At 43.2% G+C, this 21,548-nt stretch overlaps 1 protein-coding gene across 5 annotated transcripts in view; it reads right to left on the reverse strand.

Annotated features, from left to right (window-relative positions):
- Positions 1-18,517, reverse strand: part of SMYD2 (SET and MYND domain containing 2) — a 31,363-nt gene extending 12,846 nt beyond the window's left edge. For 2 of the 5 annotated variants that reach the window (XR_008824878.1, XM_056356988.1), the window contains exons 1-5: positions 18,192-18,512; positions 15,087-15,150; positions 7,594-7,704; positions 5,898-5,958; positions 3,242-3,366 (exon numbers count right to left, since the gene is read on the reverse strand). Coding sequence is in view for 4 of the 5 variants with exons in the window: in XM_056356988.1 (XP_056212963.1) it covers positions 3,242-3,366; positions 5,898-5,958; positions 7,594-7,704; positions 15,087-15,150; positions 18,192-18,373 (543 nt within the window). In the remaining variant the exon portion in view is untranslated. Of the gene's footprint in view, positions 1-3,241; positions 3,367-5,897; positions 5,959-7,593; positions 7,705-13,771; positions 13,880-15,086; positions 15,151-18,191 lie in introns of all 5 variants that reach the window. The other 3 variants (XM_056356992.1, XM_056356989.1, XM_056356990.1) reach the window with 3 other exon arrangements.
- Positions 18,518-21,548: the final 3,031 nt, after the last annotated feature.

A 21,548-nucleotide genomic window follows, 5' to 3' on the forward strand; every position in this document is an offset into this window, starting at 1 on the left:
CGGCCACGACAAGCAAAGGGCTGAAACAGAACTACACACGGAAGGAGCAATGTGGGGATGAACAGCAGCAAACTCAGCCGGGCTGGGGCAGCACAGAGCTTTGATGGAGCATATGTTACGGAGACCGGCCACAATGGCATCTGCCATCAAAGACTGCACATACCAGCTACAGCTAAAGCACGTATAAAGAACAACAAAGGCAGCGAAAACGACTTGAACCTAATAAAGACATAGAATAGGAGGTGACAGAAAAAGGACACAGTATGAGAGGAAGTGTATTCGTAATTTAAACAGACACAGGATCAGAAGAACTTGTTCACAAATCTTTCTTATAGAATAGATTCAAGCAGGTTTTAAAACCTCCATCTCATTCTCACTAAACTCAAGGGAATCTTACAAGAGTTTCAGCTTTGTTTCATGTGGTTTGTGTGACTTTAAGTGACCAAAATGCACCTCAATCAAGTACTTTATTCCACTTTCACTGCAAGTCACATATGTGCCAACAAACAGAATCCTCTCCGCATTCAACAACATCTCCCTACAATCGTCAAAATGTTCGTGGAAGCACCAGTAAAGCACTAAAACAACCATGATCATGTGGCCAAGTCCGGCTGAAGCTATGATGGGCACAGGAACAGTCAATCGAGTCCAAGGTAAGTATCTGTTCTGGAAGGGTAAGAGTTGATGACAACTGATGACAATGCTAGCAACAATGATATGTCCCACAAGCTGGCATGCAGCTTGGATTGGATTTCAGAAATACACAAATACTTCCCAAAGCCACTCCGCAGGTATGAACTGTTCAGGATGGGTTTATGATTAAGGAAAGCGTCCTGCTTCTTGGATTCACTCACTAGTATTCTTTGCTTGATCTTTATCCTGCTATTTTTAGCAACATAGCATCCAAAGGCTCCCTGTCTCTCAAGATGAGCACGCTACCGCACTAGCCAATATATGAACATACCTGGACCTGAACCAAAACCAAAATGTAATTGCTGAATACAAAAACAATAGAAGGCAAAGATTATATCAACAGCAAGTAAGAACATAAGGCTACAAAGGCTGACATGAAGAACAGCTTGATGGTTCTGAATCACAGGGAAATATTTAAAAATATGTAGTGAGTTATCATCAACTCCCGTCCACTAAGGCAGAGACAGCCCACTTCTTGAATGCATCATACCAGAAATGACACAAGAGGAAGAATTAGAAGGGATGAGATACTACTGGTTTCACCAGATGAATGCACAACTAAAAAAGGCAATGTAGAGGGAGTAAAGAGACAACAGTAAAAAATAATAGTAATTAAAAAAAAAAATAGAGCTTGAGGTTGTTTCCCAACGGTGGAAAAGAGAATGTGCAAAGGGAGGCACAAAATTATGCAGGGTCTTCAAGGAAAGGGTGAGTCTCTGGAACCTGAGACAAGAGAGAAACTGAAGAGATGACAAGGTGAGACTGAGGAGGAAGTGTGCCAGTCTTGACAGCAATGATCCACAGGGACAAGAGAGACTAGAATGATACCAACAGCTGGGGAAGACAGCAGTGAAAAGCAAGGATGGTTAGGACAAAAATCTTTGCTCAACTCAAAAGGACCAATTAATTACACCTTAGCTGTGTTGCGTAAGAGACATCAGACAAGGCCCACAAAAAGCAGGTATCCAAGTCCCAAATGGCTGTCCTGAGCCACAGGGAGAAAGACTGCCAAATGGAAGAGCAAAGTAGACAACACGAGGCCAGAGAAAGTGCTGAAGCAAAGCAAAGGAGTAGCAGCAGACCCATACTATTGGTTTTAGGTCAAGTTAGCTAATAGTTAGGAAACATGTTTGTAGATATCAAGTACAGCCATGCCTCCCCTTCTTCTAGAAAGATTTATGCTGGAGCTAAAACTTCAAAAGGTTGTGTCCTGTTAAACATTTCTAATGAGCATCCAGATGACCTTTGGAGATTCTAGTTCAAAAAATTGCAACATCCACGGTGGCAGATGGATGTCTGATGATCAGGATGAGCTTAAGATGACACCTAAGGGTGACCTTAGACATCTACAGAGAAGACCAGATGGAATGTCAGATCTGGAAGTCAGCGGTTCGCAGAAGTCAGTTAAAGCATCACGATCTGGTGGAGCTGGTCCAGGAGAGGACACAAAGCAAAAGCCACTATAGCCAAAATAACGTAATCTTTGGGGATTCTGGCAATATTCTAACAAAAATATTCAGAAACACCACAACAAACTGGATGTACTGATGTCTTTAAAGTACCCCTCTGACAAAAACAAATTGTGAAGTCTTCATAAAAGAAAAAACTTTTCTTTTAAGGGAAATGTATTATTAGAAACAAGTGGATGATGAGCAGAGGCTAAAGAGGCTAAAGAATCACTCCCCTACAGAATAACAGTACCTCTGTATTAAGGAAATAGTAACTGTGCCTCCTTGTTGGTAGATGCCCAGCTCTACCAACCAGAGTATTGCCATCTCAACTTTCATCACAGCAGTCAACATTTGCCCCCATCTCAAAAAAATCTGAACTTTTTACTCAGGCATTTAAGTTTAAAATTAGGTTATTTTGAAGTAGAGGAGGAAAAAGAAGAAAATGGATCTTTCAGTATTCCACTGGTGTTATTCCATTCACTACAATAAGTTCAATTTAGATGCGTATGAAAAGCAGGTGAGAAAAAAGAGGTGACACATTTCAGAAGTTATCTAACAAGACATCCTGCCTTTCCTTCATCTCTCCAGATGACCAAACTACCTGACTGCATTTAAAAGCCACACACCAGATAAAAGTTTCAGACTGCTCTTTCTACTTCTCTGAATTTTACTCCCTGTGAAGGTCAAACACAGTGATGACCTGACCAGCAAGGATTTCCACAAGTTTGAAGCCTGAATGAAGGATTTTGCCTCTGCAGGGTCTCAGACCAGCAGCCTTCCATGTAAGTCCAACAATAGCTGCACTATGCTTGGCCCACAAGAAGCCTGACTTTGACAGGTTCTAATACAGGCTGTTTCCCCTTTTCTTCAACATTCAAGAAGCACCTCATAGAAAGTCTCTCCCCTCACTATTGAAATGGGGCACGTCCAGCCACTTCTGCTCAAGGAAGTGGTTCTTCTCCATCAAGCACACTCAGCTGTCCCTGAGATAAGCAAAGAGCTACCATTTCCATTGCCATTAATAGTTTTCCCCTTTCACAAAGGCTAACCTCCTACAGCACCATTCACCTAAGCAGGCTGTGTTCTAGCCAACTTACTTGTGCAAAGACAACTAGAAGGGCAGCATTGTCAGGGTACTCCAAGTGCTTTGAGTAAAAGTGATGAAGAGCAGCAATGTCGTTCTCAATCAGCTCTCTCTTTTCATTGTCTAGTTTGTCAAGGTCTGTGGACAAAGAATACATTTGATTTCAGTAACAGGAACGCTACCCTGTGAACTGCAGCTAGACTTAGGTTAGAACAGGCCCAAACTTAAACAGAAACCCCTCAAGGAACTTGGCAGTACTGCAAGAAGTGTCTGCTCTGTAAATGTAACGCGGCTTCTGCCAAAGCCACACATGTGCTACAAGAACATGCAGGATTAAAAAAGCATTTTCTAACACCTTTACTTTAGCAGGTAACTGGAAAGAAATTTCCCTTTATTGGGAGGTTTACAGTCTTTAAAGTGTGTTTGTTAACCCTAGCAAACAGACCAGCAGGCTCTGGCCCTCTAGAAGCCTATCAACTGTGGGTAACTACCCCCAGCTTTCTAACACGACCTTGTGAGCTACCTCGTCCCATCTATTGTGGTATGAAGTCACACTCAACACCACGCTTCTTAAAATATGCTTTACATAGTGTAACTTCCCATACGGACCTAATCCTTATTAGTACCAACCAGCCCAAACTCCAGTGAAGGAAGGCTGCTTATCCCTGCTTTTAAAAGACATGGTCTTTCCCAGCACAGAAGCCCTAACTATTTGTGGCCACGTATCACAGGGACCTAACAAAGGTTGACAGCAACACTGGGGCTAGTCACCAGGGGTTCCCTTTGTAGCAAGAGGAGGATAACATGAAGGTGCCCAGGAGTGCAATCCATCTGACCTACTGCAGGCACCTGCTTCAGGAAGTAACAAACAGTCCCTGAGAATGCCCCTGTCTCCGTGGGCTGGAAGGTGACTATCAACAGAGGTCTGTTTAACCTGCAGATACCTGAGAATAACAGGAGACAGCAGGAACATCAATGGAAATGTCCTGGCACACCTGCCAAGCGTATTCCCTTATGGGTTTGTTCAGAGATTTACCCTTGGGCCCATGACATGCTCTAGCTAAAGCTGTGGTCACTGAACCTTTTCCTGCCTGGTCCATGGGAGCAAGCCAGATGATTAATCATATACTCCAGGTCCCCTCTCCCTCCTCAAGAGCACAGCGTTGGAAAGTTTTTTCCTAATCCTCTCTCTTACAGCAGCACTGTCACCAGCTCACTCCTGCTCCAAGAGAGCCAGCAACTCATCAGTTTCCCCCTCTCCCAACTCAAAATAATAGTGGAGAGAAAAACATGCAAGAAGAGAAAAGGCTGCACAACAGTGGAAGAAGGGGGAAATGATTTGTAAGAGCAGATGCAAATGACAGGAAAATCACAAAAAATGCTGAGAAAAATGGAATCGGACAATTTGATGAGAACTAGGACAAATCAGAAATAAGAAATTCTGAGCTTCCAACTGACAGCCAGGTGCCTTTTCCTCTCCCGTGCAAGGTCCTGCAAAGCATAAGGCAACGGCTGAACATGGCAAAGGTGTGCTGCAGGATGAGGAGAGTCAATAAGGCAGAAGGAACAGGAGTTCTTACTAAAAAAAACAGAAACAAAACAAGGGCTCCTAGAGGACAAGGGGGACACTGCAACAGAAAAAAAAACATTTCAGCCTTTTAGCTCCCAAATTAATAAATTATTGAAAACAAGCTGCAATGCAGAAGTATAAACAGAAATTACTTCAGCACTTACCCATCCTCAACCTCAATCCTACTAACCTACCTGTAAAAATTATCCTTGCCTTAGGCAAAGTCAAATGTTGGCATTTTCCCCTCTTATTTCCCCAGTTGCCCCAACAGCTGTGACAGGAGCTTTTGTTCAGGAAGCAAGACTGTAATCTCACTGTGCCTGGTTACCCTGCTACCTCAAGTCCTAGCAATGACTGCATTTATTCAGCATTTTATAAAGGGGGTTGGAAGCCATCAGACTGAGCAATGTGAATATACAAACTTATTGTCTTGTTGTATAATACCTCCAGCACCAAGAAAGAGAAATGACAGACAACTGAAAACTAAGCCAGCATGGTTACTAGTCCCCTAGTTGCTCAATTTCTAACTCTGCCTCACCAGACAAACAGTAGCTTGCCAGTTAAAAGCAACATATTGCCTCATCTCCTTCCTTGGATTATTTTGGAGCATTTAGGACATGGAATTTCAACACAATCATATATAACATGTCAGATTTGACTGGCAGTGACAGATACTGAAGCACAGTCCAGAGGGTTCTGCAATTAGCCCCTTAGTCACTGTCACCATCAAGCAACTGTGCTGCCTCTGATTTTATGCCTCCTGGTAACAAATACCAGCTACTTTAATTTTACAACATTACAATTCTCAAAAGACATTACAGTACCAGAAAAGCCATGAGATGGATGTATGCTACATAATGAATTCTGTCTAGGTTTTCACCCTTGTTTCACAGACCCCACAAGCGACAGAGAAAAAAAACAGAAAGAAAGTAAGAGCACTGCATTTTCAAAAAAATGAGGAACCACAGTTCTCTTTGTTTACTCCCTTTCTCCAACAGGAGTAGGATGTTCTGAAAGGTTTTGATGAGGGGGGCTAGGGGGAAGAAAATCATGAATATAGATAACTGCCTCTGTTTACCTGCAAGCCTTTTTTACTTACGTGATTCAAATTCTTTTACAGCAAGCAGCTTCTCTGACTGTGTTCTTTCAGGGTGAATTTTCTAGCAATAAAGGGAAAAAATAAACAAGAAAATATTTTAATGGTTTACATTGGCAGTTTTCTCTACTCATTCATAAGCTGAGGACTCTTACCTGTAAGACAAACCCAAGTCCACGCTGTATGAGATTTACAGAAGTTGATGAACAGCAATGAGTTAAATTGATGGCCCTTTAGTAAAGCTACAGAAATACTCTCTCCAAACCAAATTAGGCAGCCAAAAACTAACTCCTATCAAATTTATATACATAAACTGAACAGTATTTTAAATATGTCATTTGCTTTGTTCTAGACACCCAGAAAGCTGCTAACAATAGCAAGCAGGCAGGAGACAGGCTTCGCTTTGAGGAAAGTGAATAAACTGACTGTTGACAGAGTTCAAAAGCAATGCTCCATTGTTGGCCTCAGGCCACTTCTTTGTAATCTTGGCCATTAAATATGGCTTTGCAGGTGGCCCAGCAGCTGAGGTTCAGGGACTATGGCTTGCATATTTAGCTTTTATATGACATGTAGGGTTCTCCCCCCTCCCTGTAAGCAATAAAAGCACAAATTTATTCCAATGACTTTTTGTCATTAAACATTTGATTTTGTTTGTGCATCACCACTAAACCATGCCTTAATTAAGCCACACACACACATTCACACACACACACATTTACACACACAGCAAGTACGCAGCTACCTTCCCAGCAGGCCACCAAAATCCTCACTACATACAGTATCCAGGTTGCCCTTGTCACATAAGCAGACCTCAATCACACAAATATGCTTCAAAGAGGATTTGTTTTTGCAGAGAGTTTAGATCTCTACAAAGATACACAGCATAATAACCTTGAAACTCACGAATCCCGTCCCCTCCCTGTCAGTAGTTGTGTTATCCTCAATACCCATATAGTTAGGGAACACTGAAACGGAGGTTGACATCGCAATCGTATTTCCTTACAAATAATATTATTTTTCTCCAAAGACCAAGGGCCTGAGATTTCTCTCTCAGTCTCGGTTTTTCACCAGTTACCTCCAGTAATCATAAACATTTATACCTGAATACCTCAGAATTGTTTTTGACTCACAAATGTACTGGCAGTTATCTTCTACACAGTGCTACACAGACATAGCTGAAAAATAGTACAACAGGCAACTGCTTCATAAAGACATCAACGCCTGCAGACAGATAACACAAGAAGCATTCCTCAGAACTTAACCACACATACCAAGTCTCATTCTTCTTCCTCATCACCAACATGGCCTTGGTGCTAGCCCACACACATAGTCAAGAGCTCCAGCCTACCAGAATGGAGGCTGAAATACCTTGCACATTGTGAAACTATCAGTAAATTTTCCAGACTCTGTTCAACAGTACCTTGGCCATAAGTTATAGCTACACAGCTTAACACCTCAACAGCCTTTTGTCATCTTTCCCCAAAAGTCTCCAGCTGCACTATGGTGGCCCTGACACTGCTGCAGTGGTCTGATGGTCAGCTCATTCAGCTGCTCATGCTCTGTATTACACTCATCTGTACACAGGAAGCCAGTATATATGTGCTTTGCAGGGACAGTTACTGTCGGTCAATTTTCATTTTCCTGCCTTCCTTGGCACCCAGAGTAGGAACATACCTCCCAAGTCTAGCCTCCTGCTCACCTGTTTGGCAAGGATCCTCGCCGTCAGCCTCACGGTCTCAGAGGGATTCCAGTTCTGCCCAAAAGCGCACATGGCAGAACACTCTAGCTTGTGCATTGGCCAGTCTTCCTTCTGAAAATGCAGAAAAATATTTAAAAAAAAATAAGCCATGAAGATAAAGTGACAAAAAAGAGGATGCAGCAAGTCCTGCCAGATCCTAGAGGTCAAGTGAAATGTGTTTCCTTTAAAAAAAATAAGATGACGCTCACCAAATCTGAACAAAAGCTTGAGTCACATTTAAGGGGTACAGCTATCCTGCTTTTTTCAAATAAACTCACAAGGGATGAGTTAAGGTCAGAACATCTTCATTTATTCAACGGAAAAAAAGAATTAAATGACAAAGAAGCAAACAGACAACATGATTTATAAATCACCAGTTCTTATTGTTCAGATCAAGCACATGAGGACAGAGTAGGTCTGAGCTTGATGGCTTTATTGGGTTCATTTCCATTTAATACCTTGGCCCCGCATTATGAAACGACCCTGGTGTAATCAGGAGTAATGCTTCTGAAGTCAATGGATTCACAATCACTGCAAGAATCCGTGTATGTAAGGTCAAAACAAGACCTACTGAATAGAATTATCAGATTTTTTCCTTAAATGTTGTAGAGTAAGAACACGGCTAGGTGATGAAAACACACTAAAAAAGGCATTTTAGTTAAGAATTTATAGTATGTTCCTAGCTCAACATACAATAACACTTGGAATGACAGCACAAGCCACTGGCTTTTGGCACTCAACAAATTTCCTCCAAAGCAACAAATCTTTCAAAGATGAGCACAGAATCGCAGATTAACAGTCTGCAATGACAAGGGCTGTCCTCAGACTGCATCAAATTTCATTTTATTTATTTATTCAAACATGGAAATATTCTTATTTCTATATTCGAGCAATGCACAGTTATTTATATCTTAACCCAGATGCACATTTATAGCACTGTTAGAACAGACCTATAGTGTTCTGCCTGTATAGGGAGCATCAAGTTTTGTTCTCAGACCAAATTTAAACTAGTAGAAAACAGCAGCAGAGGAAAGAAATCACAATAAATCCCACAAATTTTTAATTGATTCAAGGCGAAAACTTGAAAAACTTCTCACAGCCTCCAGGAAGTTCTTAATTCCCCTTACTGTGATTCACCCGGTATCACAGACAGTGTGTTAGGCCACTTGATAAAAAACAACAAAATCAAAATAAATAAAAAAAAAAATCACATAGCCCATCAGAGCGATTGAGTGGCAGGAACAGAAGAAAACCAGTTTCCCTCAGTTGCCTAACCACTGATGGCAAGGGCCATTTGAGACAACCTAGGCTACCTAAAAACATCTATGTACAACCAGTAGATATGATACAGATCTACTGGGCGATGCATTCCTTGCGGGAGCTACAGCTGGAGGCCACATAGGACAACCCAAGGCAATTCAAACAGCCAGGTGAATCAGGACCCTTAGCGTCTCCTGTCTTGGCTGGTCCACTTATTTGCAGGTTTTGCAGATCAAAACAAAAGCTGAGATCACTAATTTCAGAGTTAGTACACCACAAATTCTTCCTCTGAAATGTCATTTTAATTTGCCTGGGCATGGACAGCTTTAGGAGTTTATTTTATTAGGAAAAGAAATGTGAACACCCACTCCAGTCTCAGGTAGGATTCGAAGCAGCGCAACGCTGCAAGAGTATGCAACCCCTCGCAACGTCAACTTCGTTGTCCTTGATATCTCACTACAGTGCTTCCAAAAAATCATACATACAGGGTGCTTGAAATAAGCTCCAGTGTAAATGTTCTAAGAGGACGTGGCAATACAGACCAGAAGAATTGAAAAAGTACATTACACTGTAATCATGCCACATGAAATTACACTCTGAACTCTTCTATGGCTGTCACTACAAAATGTATCCCTTGTGAGACCTGTTTCCTACGTACACCCCAAGACCTTTCTCTGGAAAATTCCTGATAGCCTTTGCTTAGGAATCTACAAGCTGAAGGCTAAGAAGAGAGATAGAGAGAGACCTCTTCTTGCACACCCACGACACCCACCAACTTCAGCATCATTGCTGGGTGCACAAGAAGTGAAGGCACAGAACCTGAAGTTTTGTAGGACCCACATCATACATACTGATTAAATAAACAGGAGAGAATACCCGATAAAACAAAAAATCAAAATGCAAAATCACGTGCCTGTCTCAAAGCAGTGTTTTTAAAAATCCATTTATTCCCTTTATTCTTTACACATTGTTAATTAAAATCTTTCCCCAGGCAGAATCATACTGAGTTATATGAACTGCTAGGGAGGTTAAAGGGACAAGATACGGCTGAATTGTGTGAAATGAGATAAAAGCCTGAAACACCACAAGAAGAGAGAGTACTGATGACTGAGTAATACCTGGGATGGAAACACTGTGACAGCAGCTTTCCCTGCAATCACAGCAGGACCGTATTTTGCATTCTTTTCCACATTTTCCTCTAAGTATTTTGAATTATAACAGGTAGCATTCTTCTGCTTGAATCCCTAATGCTACATTAATGATATTTTCTTCCTATTTTCATTACATCCACAGTATTTTCCTCTTCTTTAGGAGTGAGTGACAACATTTTTGGAAGGGAAGTTCTTTAAAGCTTATGCTTTTCACATCAAAGCATGGAAACAGTCTTCTCCACCAATTTCTCCAAAACAATTCCACCATCCAGGACTACTGGATTAATTCCCAGAACACTGTCATATAGCTCAGCATAAAAAAGCCCAACAAACTACCACCAAAAAATAAAATGTAATACTCAAAAAAAGTAAGACTCAAGTCCAAACAAATGCCCTTGCACCTCCTTCCTCACATGGACTTTTTCAATAAGATGTAAAATTTCTCTTGTATTTCACTTGATAAAAAACCACACACACAAATACCAGACAGAAATGCTGGGCAAACCAGTGTAGGGGTTAAGTCCATTTCTTCAAAAGCTTAAGGCCCAATTATGCTCAAATGGCATCCAATTCTGTAATCAAATTTCAGTGAGGCAACTTTTGATGTCTAGTATTATTTGGAAAAGTTCTCTCACACAGTCCTTCACCAAGCAGCAAAGGTAAGAGTCTCACACATCTTCACAGCCATCCTTCCCAACCATCATTTACCAAATGCTGGGCCACAGACAGTATTTGACTTCCATGGGTTAATGTTCAAAAGGTTCACAGGAGGCATTTATCAAAAAAAATTACATGGAGAAAGTTTTTGGATAGGGGGACAGACACTTCCCCATGGGAATCTTAAGCAGGATCTTGCAGTGTCAGATTCCTCTTGTGCAGGATCATTACAGCAAGAATTTCATATCTTTTCTGCAGCTCACCAAAGAGGAGTGAGCAATTTCTACAAGATCCCATTTCAAACACATCTGCTTGATGCTAATTGCAGGACAATAACTCCATTTTGAGGCCTAATAAAAGTATGTTTCCCTCACTCCAGAAATACAAACTACAGCACTCTTCAACATGACAAGTTAAGACAAACCCATAAATATTTTGTTCAAAATATATTTCAGATATGGAAAGTCATGACAAAAACATCTCTTTCTGCACTTTGGCTAGCTGATCTCCACTCTGTCTGGGATAAATAATAGCTACATGTAATAACAGAAAGAGGAGCTCCGGTAGCTGGTTCAAGTTCACCAGTTCCACGATTGCAACCACATAACCCTCTTAAAACATTTATCTTCAGAGCGTTTCAACAGCTAATTTCTGAGGAGAAAAAATGAGCACAGGTCTCCTGCTGTTTGACTAAAATTATTATAATTTAAGAAGTCGAGACCCGAACAGCTGCAGATGGGGTCTGAAAGCCACTGCTGTAACAACAGGCCTGTGCTTCGAGGAGTGCAGAATGGTATGAATCAGCTGGAAATCACAAATCCTTTTAAAAGGAGAACTGGATTAGGGGCTGGGAAAAGAAAGACACAGCAAACCCAGGGTAGATCCTACCAACCCACAAAACATTCAAGGACAGACAGTGAAGACAACTTCCACTCTCAGGTGCCCCACATTCAAGACTGAACCTATGACTATGCAAACATACAGCTTAATAAAGGTCAAACTTAAGGTTACTTATCTTAAAAAAAAAAAAACAACAGACCAAAACAGGCAAAGGACACGTTAGCACTAAGGGAACTGTGCCAGGGCCAGCATGCACACGTATGGGTGCGTATAAGGAGCGCCCTAAACAAATCAGCCACTATATCACTGCAAGCCTTTGTCTTCGCCTGGGCTCAGTCCATCACACTACAGTGTGACACCACCTTTCCCAGCAACCAGGGCAAAGGAATTCTACTGCAAAGAAGGACTTGGTCAGTGCATCAAACACCTGGCCATATGGCAGGAGACGCACTCTTTTACCACTTGAGGAACTTCAGCAAGTCGATGTATTTTTGTGCATCTATAGCCCATTTGCAAAACCAGAAATGTCCCAAAGGCTGCTGTGAGGCTTCATTCATAAAATGTTTGGAAAGTATTTTAAGATCCTCAAAACAAGGATACCATATGGATCAACAGAGCAGGAAATACATGCAGTATCACTAACTTTACTTTCAACAACCACGTTGTTTTGAAAGAGGAAAAAAAAAAACCCTAATTCAATTGAAACAGAGAGAGGAAGGTACCTGCAGTCATAAAATCTGTAATTCTGAGAAATATATCAAAAAAAATTGCTTCCTACTGCACACTTTGGCACCTTTCTCTTGTCTCCTGATCCATCTCTCCACACCACTAGAAGGAACTGTGGTATAGCAGATCTTTAAGTAAGGAAAGAGTAAGCTCAAAAACTTTGGGTTTCTACCCCCACACAGTATTCTTCATGTGATAAACAGCTGCCAAACTGAATTATATTGAGTAAGAAGGTACTAAGCAACACATGAAATCATACCATGATTGTTGGGTACATGTAATTCTTAGCTGAACTGACCAAAGAAAATATGGATTTACAGAGAAAATTTAACTGAAAAAACCAAAAATCAAATGGACAATGCCATCACAGTTCTCAAGTACAGCCCTCCCCTTTAATCAGTGTTGCATGAAGTAGTCCCATCCATGGAGGCAAAAGGGACACATTTACTGCACACTCCGGTGTTACAAGTTGAGTATCAAGGCACAGATGTCCTTTTTGGCTTTGACAAAGAATTGCTGAACTGCTGAAAAGTGCCTTTGAACAAGACAGGGATGAAGATGCAGTGCAGATTGTCTGTGCAGCACGTACAGTCAGTGGAGACCGGTTTCTAGAGAATATTATGCTTGAAGGTAACTTTGAAAGAATGTCAAAGAATTCAATCTCAGCAACATTCCTTGGTTTCATCAGACTGACTCAGAAGGGCCTAAAACATGGAAGATGGTTACATCAACTAGGAAGTCAAAAGCCATATGCATATCACCAGTAAGTGTGAAGTGCTGGTACCTGTGCTTGTCATACGACTGTCTAGGCATCACATCTAAAAAAGGTCTTTATATCTAAAGCATCCTATTACACACCAACAGGTAGAAAATATTTTAACTCTATTAACTTATCAGAAAGACAGAGTTTTGCTGAGCATCGTCTCCTGCAGTGTTAAGGACACTCAGTTTGAGCAGTTCAGTTTCTTATTCTTGAAATATGCTCTGCTACAGAGAGTACTCTGATCATCCAAAAACAACAAAAAAAATCAAATTAAGAAATCATGTACAAGACTTCACCCAAGAAAGAAAAAAACTCCTTGTTCTTAAATAGAAAAGTATAAACTTTGTCAAGGCTAGAAGTCAGGACACTAAGGGAGGGACTGAAGAAGGAACCTGAAGGTAAAAACAAAGGACCATGGATCAGCAGAAATAAGTTCTGCTACTTCCACCACGATAACCTACTTGCTATTTTTCCTGGCACAAATCACTGAGCTTTCCCCTACTTCAGTAAATCTTGCTTACCTGCTTCATAAACCACTGTGAATTTTATATAGTAAGAGAAGAAACTCATAATCTCAGATAAAAAGTGCTAAACAGCCAGTAAATTGCTTTGTTCAATTATTTCCTTCCCTTATCTAGTTAAAAGCTTCCTAAGAAACAATGTCATATGGAAACATGTCTTAACAAATAAGCATTCTCATGAACAAATCATGGGGTTTCCCTACACTGTCTTTAAAACTTACCCAGATTTCTCTCAAGAGCCTTATGGAAGCTCATACAGTAAGTGTTCTCTTTCCTCCCAGCAACTGTTGGCTGTCAGTCTTTCAATATTCTGTGAACTATTACAAATTCTGTAAAAAAATTATTTCTTTTAAGCATTTTGAGTCCTCTGGGTGCTTCAAAACCAAAAAGACCATTTGATTCACCAACAATTCACTAAGACACTGTAACAAAGCAGGAATCTGGGGAGGCAACAGAAGGAGAACTAAGGGAGGCCAGGCTCGCTTTGCAACTTGCGCAATGGGAGAGGAAGTTACGTCCTTGAAATAAAAGCAGTAGTCATCTCTGAAGTGCTTGGGAACTGAACGGCACAAACCGCAACATCTACATCCAGATAAGGACAATGGAGAACGCTTTGCATGCAACCCACACACTCAACTGCATGCTACCACATAAGAGAAGGTTTGGATTATTTATAGCTAATACATAGTTGCATGCCAGACATTTGGTGACTCGAATCTTTCATAAGCACTGTTCCATACTCTGTGCCCGGCAGATCTTACATAGTTTGCATTATTTAGCTGGCAATCCAGTTGAGTTTTTCACAGGTGAACTGGGTAATTCTTCCATATCAAGTTGACAGTCCACAAAGGCTAGATACCACTTCTGGCAAAAATCACTTTTTTGAAAGGTGCTTTTTCTAGTTTAAAGTAAAAATGGAATTAAAATTGCATGCAAGTATTTTGGATGTCTTCATAATGCTCTGCTTTACTGTACGCTTATATTCTATTTTCAGGGGCTTTCAAAAACCAAAGTATACAAAAAGAATAAAAGCTGCCAAAATGAGTCAGTTAGGGAGAAGGCATGACAGGTTTCAAACGGTTATGACTATTGTCAGCTATGGCCACCCAAAATATTTGCAAAGATTCTAAAAATAACCCAATAAAAGCTCCTTAAAATAGCTATTTAGTGATTTGATTTTTCCATTAGACACAGACTCTTACCAGTTTAGTGAGGTAACGTTAAATTATCTGGTTTGTGCTTAAAGAAAGAAGTAATACAGACATAATTAGTGGGCTGACAGGCAGCTCTAATCAAAGTCTCAGTGGTACCAAGCCCCAGAGCTACTGATCTTGAAAGACTCATGCAGACCATGTCCAAATCCTGTAATTGTCCAATGCACAACTCCATGGTCAGCATCTGTGGGATGCTGAAACTGACCGGACTACTACTAACCATAGCTACAATTAGACTATCTGAGCCACACAAATAAAAAAATGGGAGTTCAATAACCCCCACCCTCCTTCCCCCACATCCTCACAAATTGCATTACCATACCTGACATTCCACATTGCAGTAAAAGGCCTGTTTACATCTTCCACACTTGGACAATCCTTCTTTCCTTAAAAAGAAAACAGAAGTTACTCTATTCTATAAATCTGAATGAAATACAAATGTATCCTGTATCACTTTTTATACAATATTTTGCATTTCACAATGAAAACTGTATTTTCTTCAGAACACAACTACAGCTTGAACCCCCTCTTCCAAAAGCAGATGCTATTTTCATTTAAGAGTTTCAGAAGCAAGCTTCTCCTAACAACTATGACTATGCAAAAGCACTCTGCTGTCCTGATAAACTGCTGGGTTTGGAAATGTTACTTCTTTGCTGTTTGACAGACAGCATCAGTTTTTGCCACTTTGTGATGCATACTGGTAGCTAACTTTTCCTTGTTTTCCAAACTTCCCAATTGCTCTGTATACTTGCTCACCGTTATTAAGCCCTTGCTTCTACTCTGCCAGTCCCATTGCTTCTCAAGCTGGTTACAGAAAGCATGACCATTGTTTCACGAGTAACCGCCTCCTAACACCAAGAAAACATGGTGAATTATTAAATACAGTATTTGATCTCCTGTCACCACATAGCCTCTTCCTGTGTTGCTAACGTCTGCGCTGGTATCTGTGTATTCTAAGGTGACCTAAGGCTGGTGGTTTGCTTTTTTTATTTTTGTATATATCCCAGCACAGGGAACTGCCAAAAGGAAGGTCCTTTTCTGCTTCAAGGTGCATGCGTTGTAGCATATCCCATCAAAAATAGAGCATGTGTTACCCAACACGTGACATTTTAGCGTGACAGCAACATGGATCTCTCAGCAGTATTGAATACTTTACAATGTCCACACACCCTTCCCAGTATAAGTGGCAAAAAAATTTGTCTTAAACTGAGGTAAATTGGAGTAAAACAAGGGTGAGTGTCCTCACACAATATGACAGTGTACAACATTTCAGAGGTCACTGGCATTCAGAGTCCATAAAGTGTAGCAAGTCTTGACTTCCTCTGATGATTCTTGCAGGGTAGAAGGCGCAACCTGAGTGAGTCAGGCCAACATCATGGCTGTGCCTGCTGACAGCATGTACCCCAACCAAAGCTGTGTATTTAAAGTAACCAATACTATCAGATGCAAATACAAGGTTTCAGTTCCATTCTGTCCATTTTACTACAACAGCTTTATGACCACTTAGCGAAGTTTCTCTTCCCAAAGTAGTGCCGAGCCCACAACCTTCCTCCTAAAGCTTTTTGCGAGTTAAGTAAGCACAGTTCAGAATGTAGTATGTGTTAGTTCAGCGTTAATGCAACTGGGCACAGACACAAAACACACTTCTGAGCTACTGGCAGGTCAAGTTACATCACTGAGATAGCTTTCCACTTAGAGGAACCTCATCACCCTGGTGTGAAATAGGTTTCAGATTACGCAACTGTAACTGCCATGGTACTGCATTCAGTATATTCCTTGTCCACTGTGCTCCTCCAGAGCTCCACGAAGGCAGCCAGCACCGAGAACAAGCAGCATTTAAACAGGATGCTCCTGGAGATAATCTCTAGAAGCTATTCCATGAGATAACTGTTATCCCTACAACATTACTTCCTATCAGTGGGGCATGGAAAGTATTCCTTGGTCCTACAAAGAGAAATCTTCTGGACATGATAAACAAAACCAGCCAGTTTCTTTGGCACAGGGCAATTTGTGGTTAGGCACAAGAGGAAAAAAACTGACCACAAAACTTAGGGGCTAGGAAAAGCCACTGGTGTGAAGAAGGGACGAAAATCACCTTGGTTCTACAGTTCTTCAGATTGATGGGACTCACTTCACTGACTTCACCAGGAAGTATATTAAGTGCTCATATGCAAAGAGAGGGGGGAATAACATGAGCCATGTAAGTAGATAATGTAATAAGGAAAGAAAAAGGAGAAGGTCAAGAGAAAACAGATGAAAATGAAAAGCACAAGTGAGTTAAGATGACAGACAAGAGATTAAAAGACCTACTAGAGTGTAATAATCATGTTCTTCAGCCTGCCTCTCAGTCTACATATGCAGGCAGTGCTTAGGTATTGATAAAAACAGACATAAAACAGTCGTTTTCCTTTACTGAGGCAAACACATTTCCTCTGAGTTACAACCAGGTAAGCACTTGAGCTGCTTCAGTAAGCTGCCAGAAGTTAGGAAAGTACTACTCCTTTTAAAAACGTGGTGTGGTGTGACATGTCCACAACTAATTTTCAATAACCCTGAACTGCCTTTTTTTTTTTTTTTTTTCCTGCAGCAGCTGACATCGAGAGGTTCACCACAACCACTGAGTACCTGCAGCTGGTCAAACCTCCCTCCCCTCAGGCGAGGGGGGCAGCTACTGAGCCCCCAGAGAACTGGAGCCCCCGTGGGGCGGCGGGGGCCTGCCCGCAGCGTGGCACTGCGGCCGCAGGAGGGTCACAACCCTGCCTCGCCCCAGCAAGAGCCATGTGCCAGCAGACCAAGGTTTCAACAGAGAAACGGAGATCTACATATAGTTTCTCTGTATTTCATTACAGAGGGAGAGGTTTATTCTATTCATATCTCTTCCATTCACACTATAGAAATGCAAAGCGTGAGTCAGGCAACTGCAGACCCTTTCTCCCTTGTCAAAACTTCGTTAAAAATCGGTGAATATTACGTTACTACTAAACTAGACGAACTAAGGCTTCCCGTGCGAGCAAGGTTACACGCCTACGTGGCGGCCACAGCACGTAAAGAGCAAATCCCACCCCCACCCCCCCCGCCCTTTTCTCCTGAACTGTTGAGCAAGGAAAACCAGTTCTGAGGTAAAAGTTTCCCCACGGCGCTACCGCCGGAGAAACGCGAGCGGAGGAGGAGGGAAGTTGTGCGAAGAACGGCCCCGCCGCCCCGGCAACCCCCCGGCGGGGCGCCGCTGCCGGCACCGGCCCCGCGGAGGGCCCGCCCGCCGCTGACTGACACGGCCACGGCCGCGGGCCGCGGGTGGGCCGAGCCGCCACCGCCTCGGGGCGGGCCGCTGCAGGCCGGCCGGCGAGAAGCCACCCTGGGGCCGGCCCCGCCGCAGCCCACCCAGCCGCCGCCCCCCGGGCCCGCCCCGGGCCTCCCCCGGCCCTACCTGGCGAAGCAGCCGTCGCAGTGGCCGCCGCGCTCGCTGACGGTCAGCACGGCGGTGTAGGCCGGGCAGCTGAAGAGCAGCTCCCCCACGGCGAAGCGCCGCCGCACCCGCAGCCCCCGGCCCTTGCCGGCGCTGACGAACCTCTCCAGGTCGCCCGGCTGCGGCGCCGCCTCCGAGCGCATCCCGCCGCGGGGAAGGGAAGGGGCGCCGGGGCAGGCCGCGCCGCGCTCCCCGCTCAGCCGGCGCACGCCAGCGGGGCCCGCCGGGTCCTAGCGCGCTGCGGGGCGTCGGAGGGCCGCTGCCGGCCGCCTGCCCCTGCTCCTGCCCCTGCCCGCCGTGCGGCGCGGGGAGCGCCTCCTCCGGGCGGCGGGGGAGCTGCCGGCGGTGGGCGGTGAGGGCGGCCGGCGGCTGCGCACCCGGGAGGTCGCCTGCCCGCTGCGGGCGCTGCCTGGGGGAGGCCGCGGCAGCTTCGGCCCGCTGGGTGCCGGGGTCCTGCCCGGCGGGCGCGCAGGGAGAGCCGCGGCCCCTCGGCCCACCCGCCGTGGGTGGCGTCAGGGAGGGGGCTGCCCGCGCGTAACCTCCGCTCACAGGCGCGGTGGAACCCCCCCGGGGGACCCGGCGGCGACCCAGCTCTGGAGAAGCGAGTGCGGGGGGAAGGGGCTCCCACCGGCCTCACGGCCCCTCTGCGGAGTAACGGCGAGGCCTCCCGAGGCAAAGCCCTTCTGCCGCCAGCAGTCCCGCTGTTCCGGCCGCGGGGCGCCTCGGGTGTCCCGGCCTGCTCGGGGACCGGGGCTGCAGCTCCCGATGCCCGGTGCCACGCAGGTTCCCCACGGCCCGGCCTGGTTGACACCGCCTGCCGTAGGGCTGCGATGGCAGAGGGGGGCCTGTGTGACCTGTTCTTCCAGTGGTGCAAGGAAGGAGGTGGCGAGGTGGGCAGGAGACCACAAAACGTGAGGGGAAGGGGCTTCTGGAGGTGGCCAGGCCACCCCTGCTGCCAGTGGGCCACCCCGAGAGTCGGGCCAGGGCCCTGGCCAGCCCTGTGCTGTCTGGCACGGCTCGTGGGTGCCAGGTTTGGGCTACGGCCCAGAGGCTGGAAAGCTGACTGTCCTCTCCTAGCATTTTAGGATAATACCCTTTAGCCTGAGCCAAAAAAAATCCCATGGAATTAATGATACATGGTCATAAGGGATGAGCTACTTCTTATAATAAATCAGCAAAGAAACAAACAGCAAGAAGTCTGAATATGACAGCGACAGCTGTTTTGTAAATACAACAAAGCCTCCAACAGCAAGAAAACACTGAATTTATGCAAAGTAACAATTCCCATCTTAGAATCATTAAGAATAAATCTATTACTGAAATCTAGATGCAACCCAAAGGAAAACAATCAAGCTGTATGTATTAAGAAAAGGGCCACAGCTTTGTGCCCAAGTATTTTGCGTATAATTATCAGTTGTACAACATCCTGATACAGCACTAAGGGAACATTCCTTTCAGAATGAGTGAAGCACTGAAGTGAATGAAAGTATTTTTGGTGCTTGAACTTGTAGTTCACAAGCAGTGTAGACTGATGTAAGCATCTAAGGTTGCAATCTCTGCTGTTAATATCTGTGTATTTCATTTTGCATTAAATTAATTGTACCATAGATGATTGGTGAGCTCCTTTTTGACTAAACACATTGGTTGAGACTTGAGGCTCAAAATTTCCACAAGGAAGTAAATCAGTAAAGTGGAAAGAAAAGAAGTACTTTGAATAAGCAAACTTGACATAAGAAGTTAGCCTGCAAAAGTGCTTTGAGAATTTTGCTAAATAAAAACAAAACAAAAATTGATCCAGTAGGATCGAGATGGACTAGATTTTAATCTTATTAGCAGTGCAGTATCTGACAGAGCTATTCATTTCGCTAAAGCTACTCTTGTCACTAAGCCGAGAATCTTGTCCTAAATTAAAACAGAAGCAGTAGTCTATAGCTATGATCAAACTATTGGAGCCACTGCAAAAATCATGTATTATTCAGGACTGGCATTATTTGAATTAGTTAAAATGTCACTTTTTTACAAGGAAAGAGTGAGCCATGAAAATAGGTTCAGTCACTGAAAAATATGCTATCACCCTCTACCACTGAGCTAAATGTTAATCATGACCCACTGTAGATACATGGACAGCAGGGATGGAATTAGTATATCCAGTTAGAATAATGAAAGCAGTATCTAATTGACTAACCAAGTACTGCATCTTGTGCGCGATGACTGCCATTTGCTCTGTATCCCAGCTCAGTGTAGATCATGGATGTCTAGCTCAAAGGTCTGGACTCTTAATTACAGGCATTTCTACAACTAAGTATAGTTAAAAATAGTAATCAATAATGTATTCACTTCATGCATGAATTAGCATTAACTGGGAAACTGCCCTTATGTTCAATCCAGTTTGATTAATTGATGGGTCAATTATAGACAGACAAATAGAGTCACAGGTTGGAAAACCATCTACTCTGACTTCTTATACTGCACAAGCTGTTGAATTCCCTGAACTAATTCCTGCTCAAAGTAGAGCAAAACTTCTAAGAAACAGAAGTGGTTTATACCAAAAAAACTGCTAAACACATATGCTTTATTTCTACCCTTAATATGCCCAGTTGTCTTTTCAGCTACTGCATCTTGTCATAACATTACAAACTATTTTGAAAAGTTTGAAGCTTTTTTCCTCTCTGCATTAGTACTCGAAGACATTGCTAAATGGAACGATTCCGCATTTGCTTCTGAAATGTGAAAATTATGTACTTCAGTAGTGAAAATCTGGTCACGCTGAGGTCAACGACAAATTCCTACATTCCTTAATGAAGTCAGGATTTCATTTCTGTTTCAAATAACATTGTGTTCAAATAAAAGAGGTCTAACAACTCACACACATTATTAGATCACTTCTAAATGATACTTTGTACTGGGTCATAAGCTTCTCTAAGATTGTGTAGGTTCACTGATGAGAAACTTGTGAGGAGGTTTCTTTTGGGGGGAACCAGCTGGGATGATGGCAAACGTTATCACACTCCTGTTCCACATTATCACCCTTGTTGAACAGCTGACAATTTGATTATGCCTCAGGTAATGAGGAAAAATTTGAATTGCAGTAGCTCTCTTTTTTAATAAACAGTCATTTTGTTTTAAAAACAAAAATAATAATTTACCAAATAGGCTTTATTCCACCCTGAAAAACGTTGCTTTCCAAGAGATAATGCATGAATTTATTCACAAGAGTGAAATCCAGCACCAGCCTGCAGCCCTGTTCAAACCCTCCAGGAGAAATTCAACCAGCTGCCTGCATAGCTTTTAGCTTACTTTGGAAGTTTTCAAGGAATT

The sequence above is a fragment of the Falco biarmicus genome, chromosome 12 (genome assembly GCF_023638135.1).
Source record: "Falco biarmicus isolate bFalBia1 chromosome 12, bFalBia1.pri, whole genome shotgun sequence".
Classification (NCBI taxonomy): Eukaryota; Metazoa; Chordata; class Aves; order Falconiformes; family Falconidae; genus Falco; species Falco biarmicus.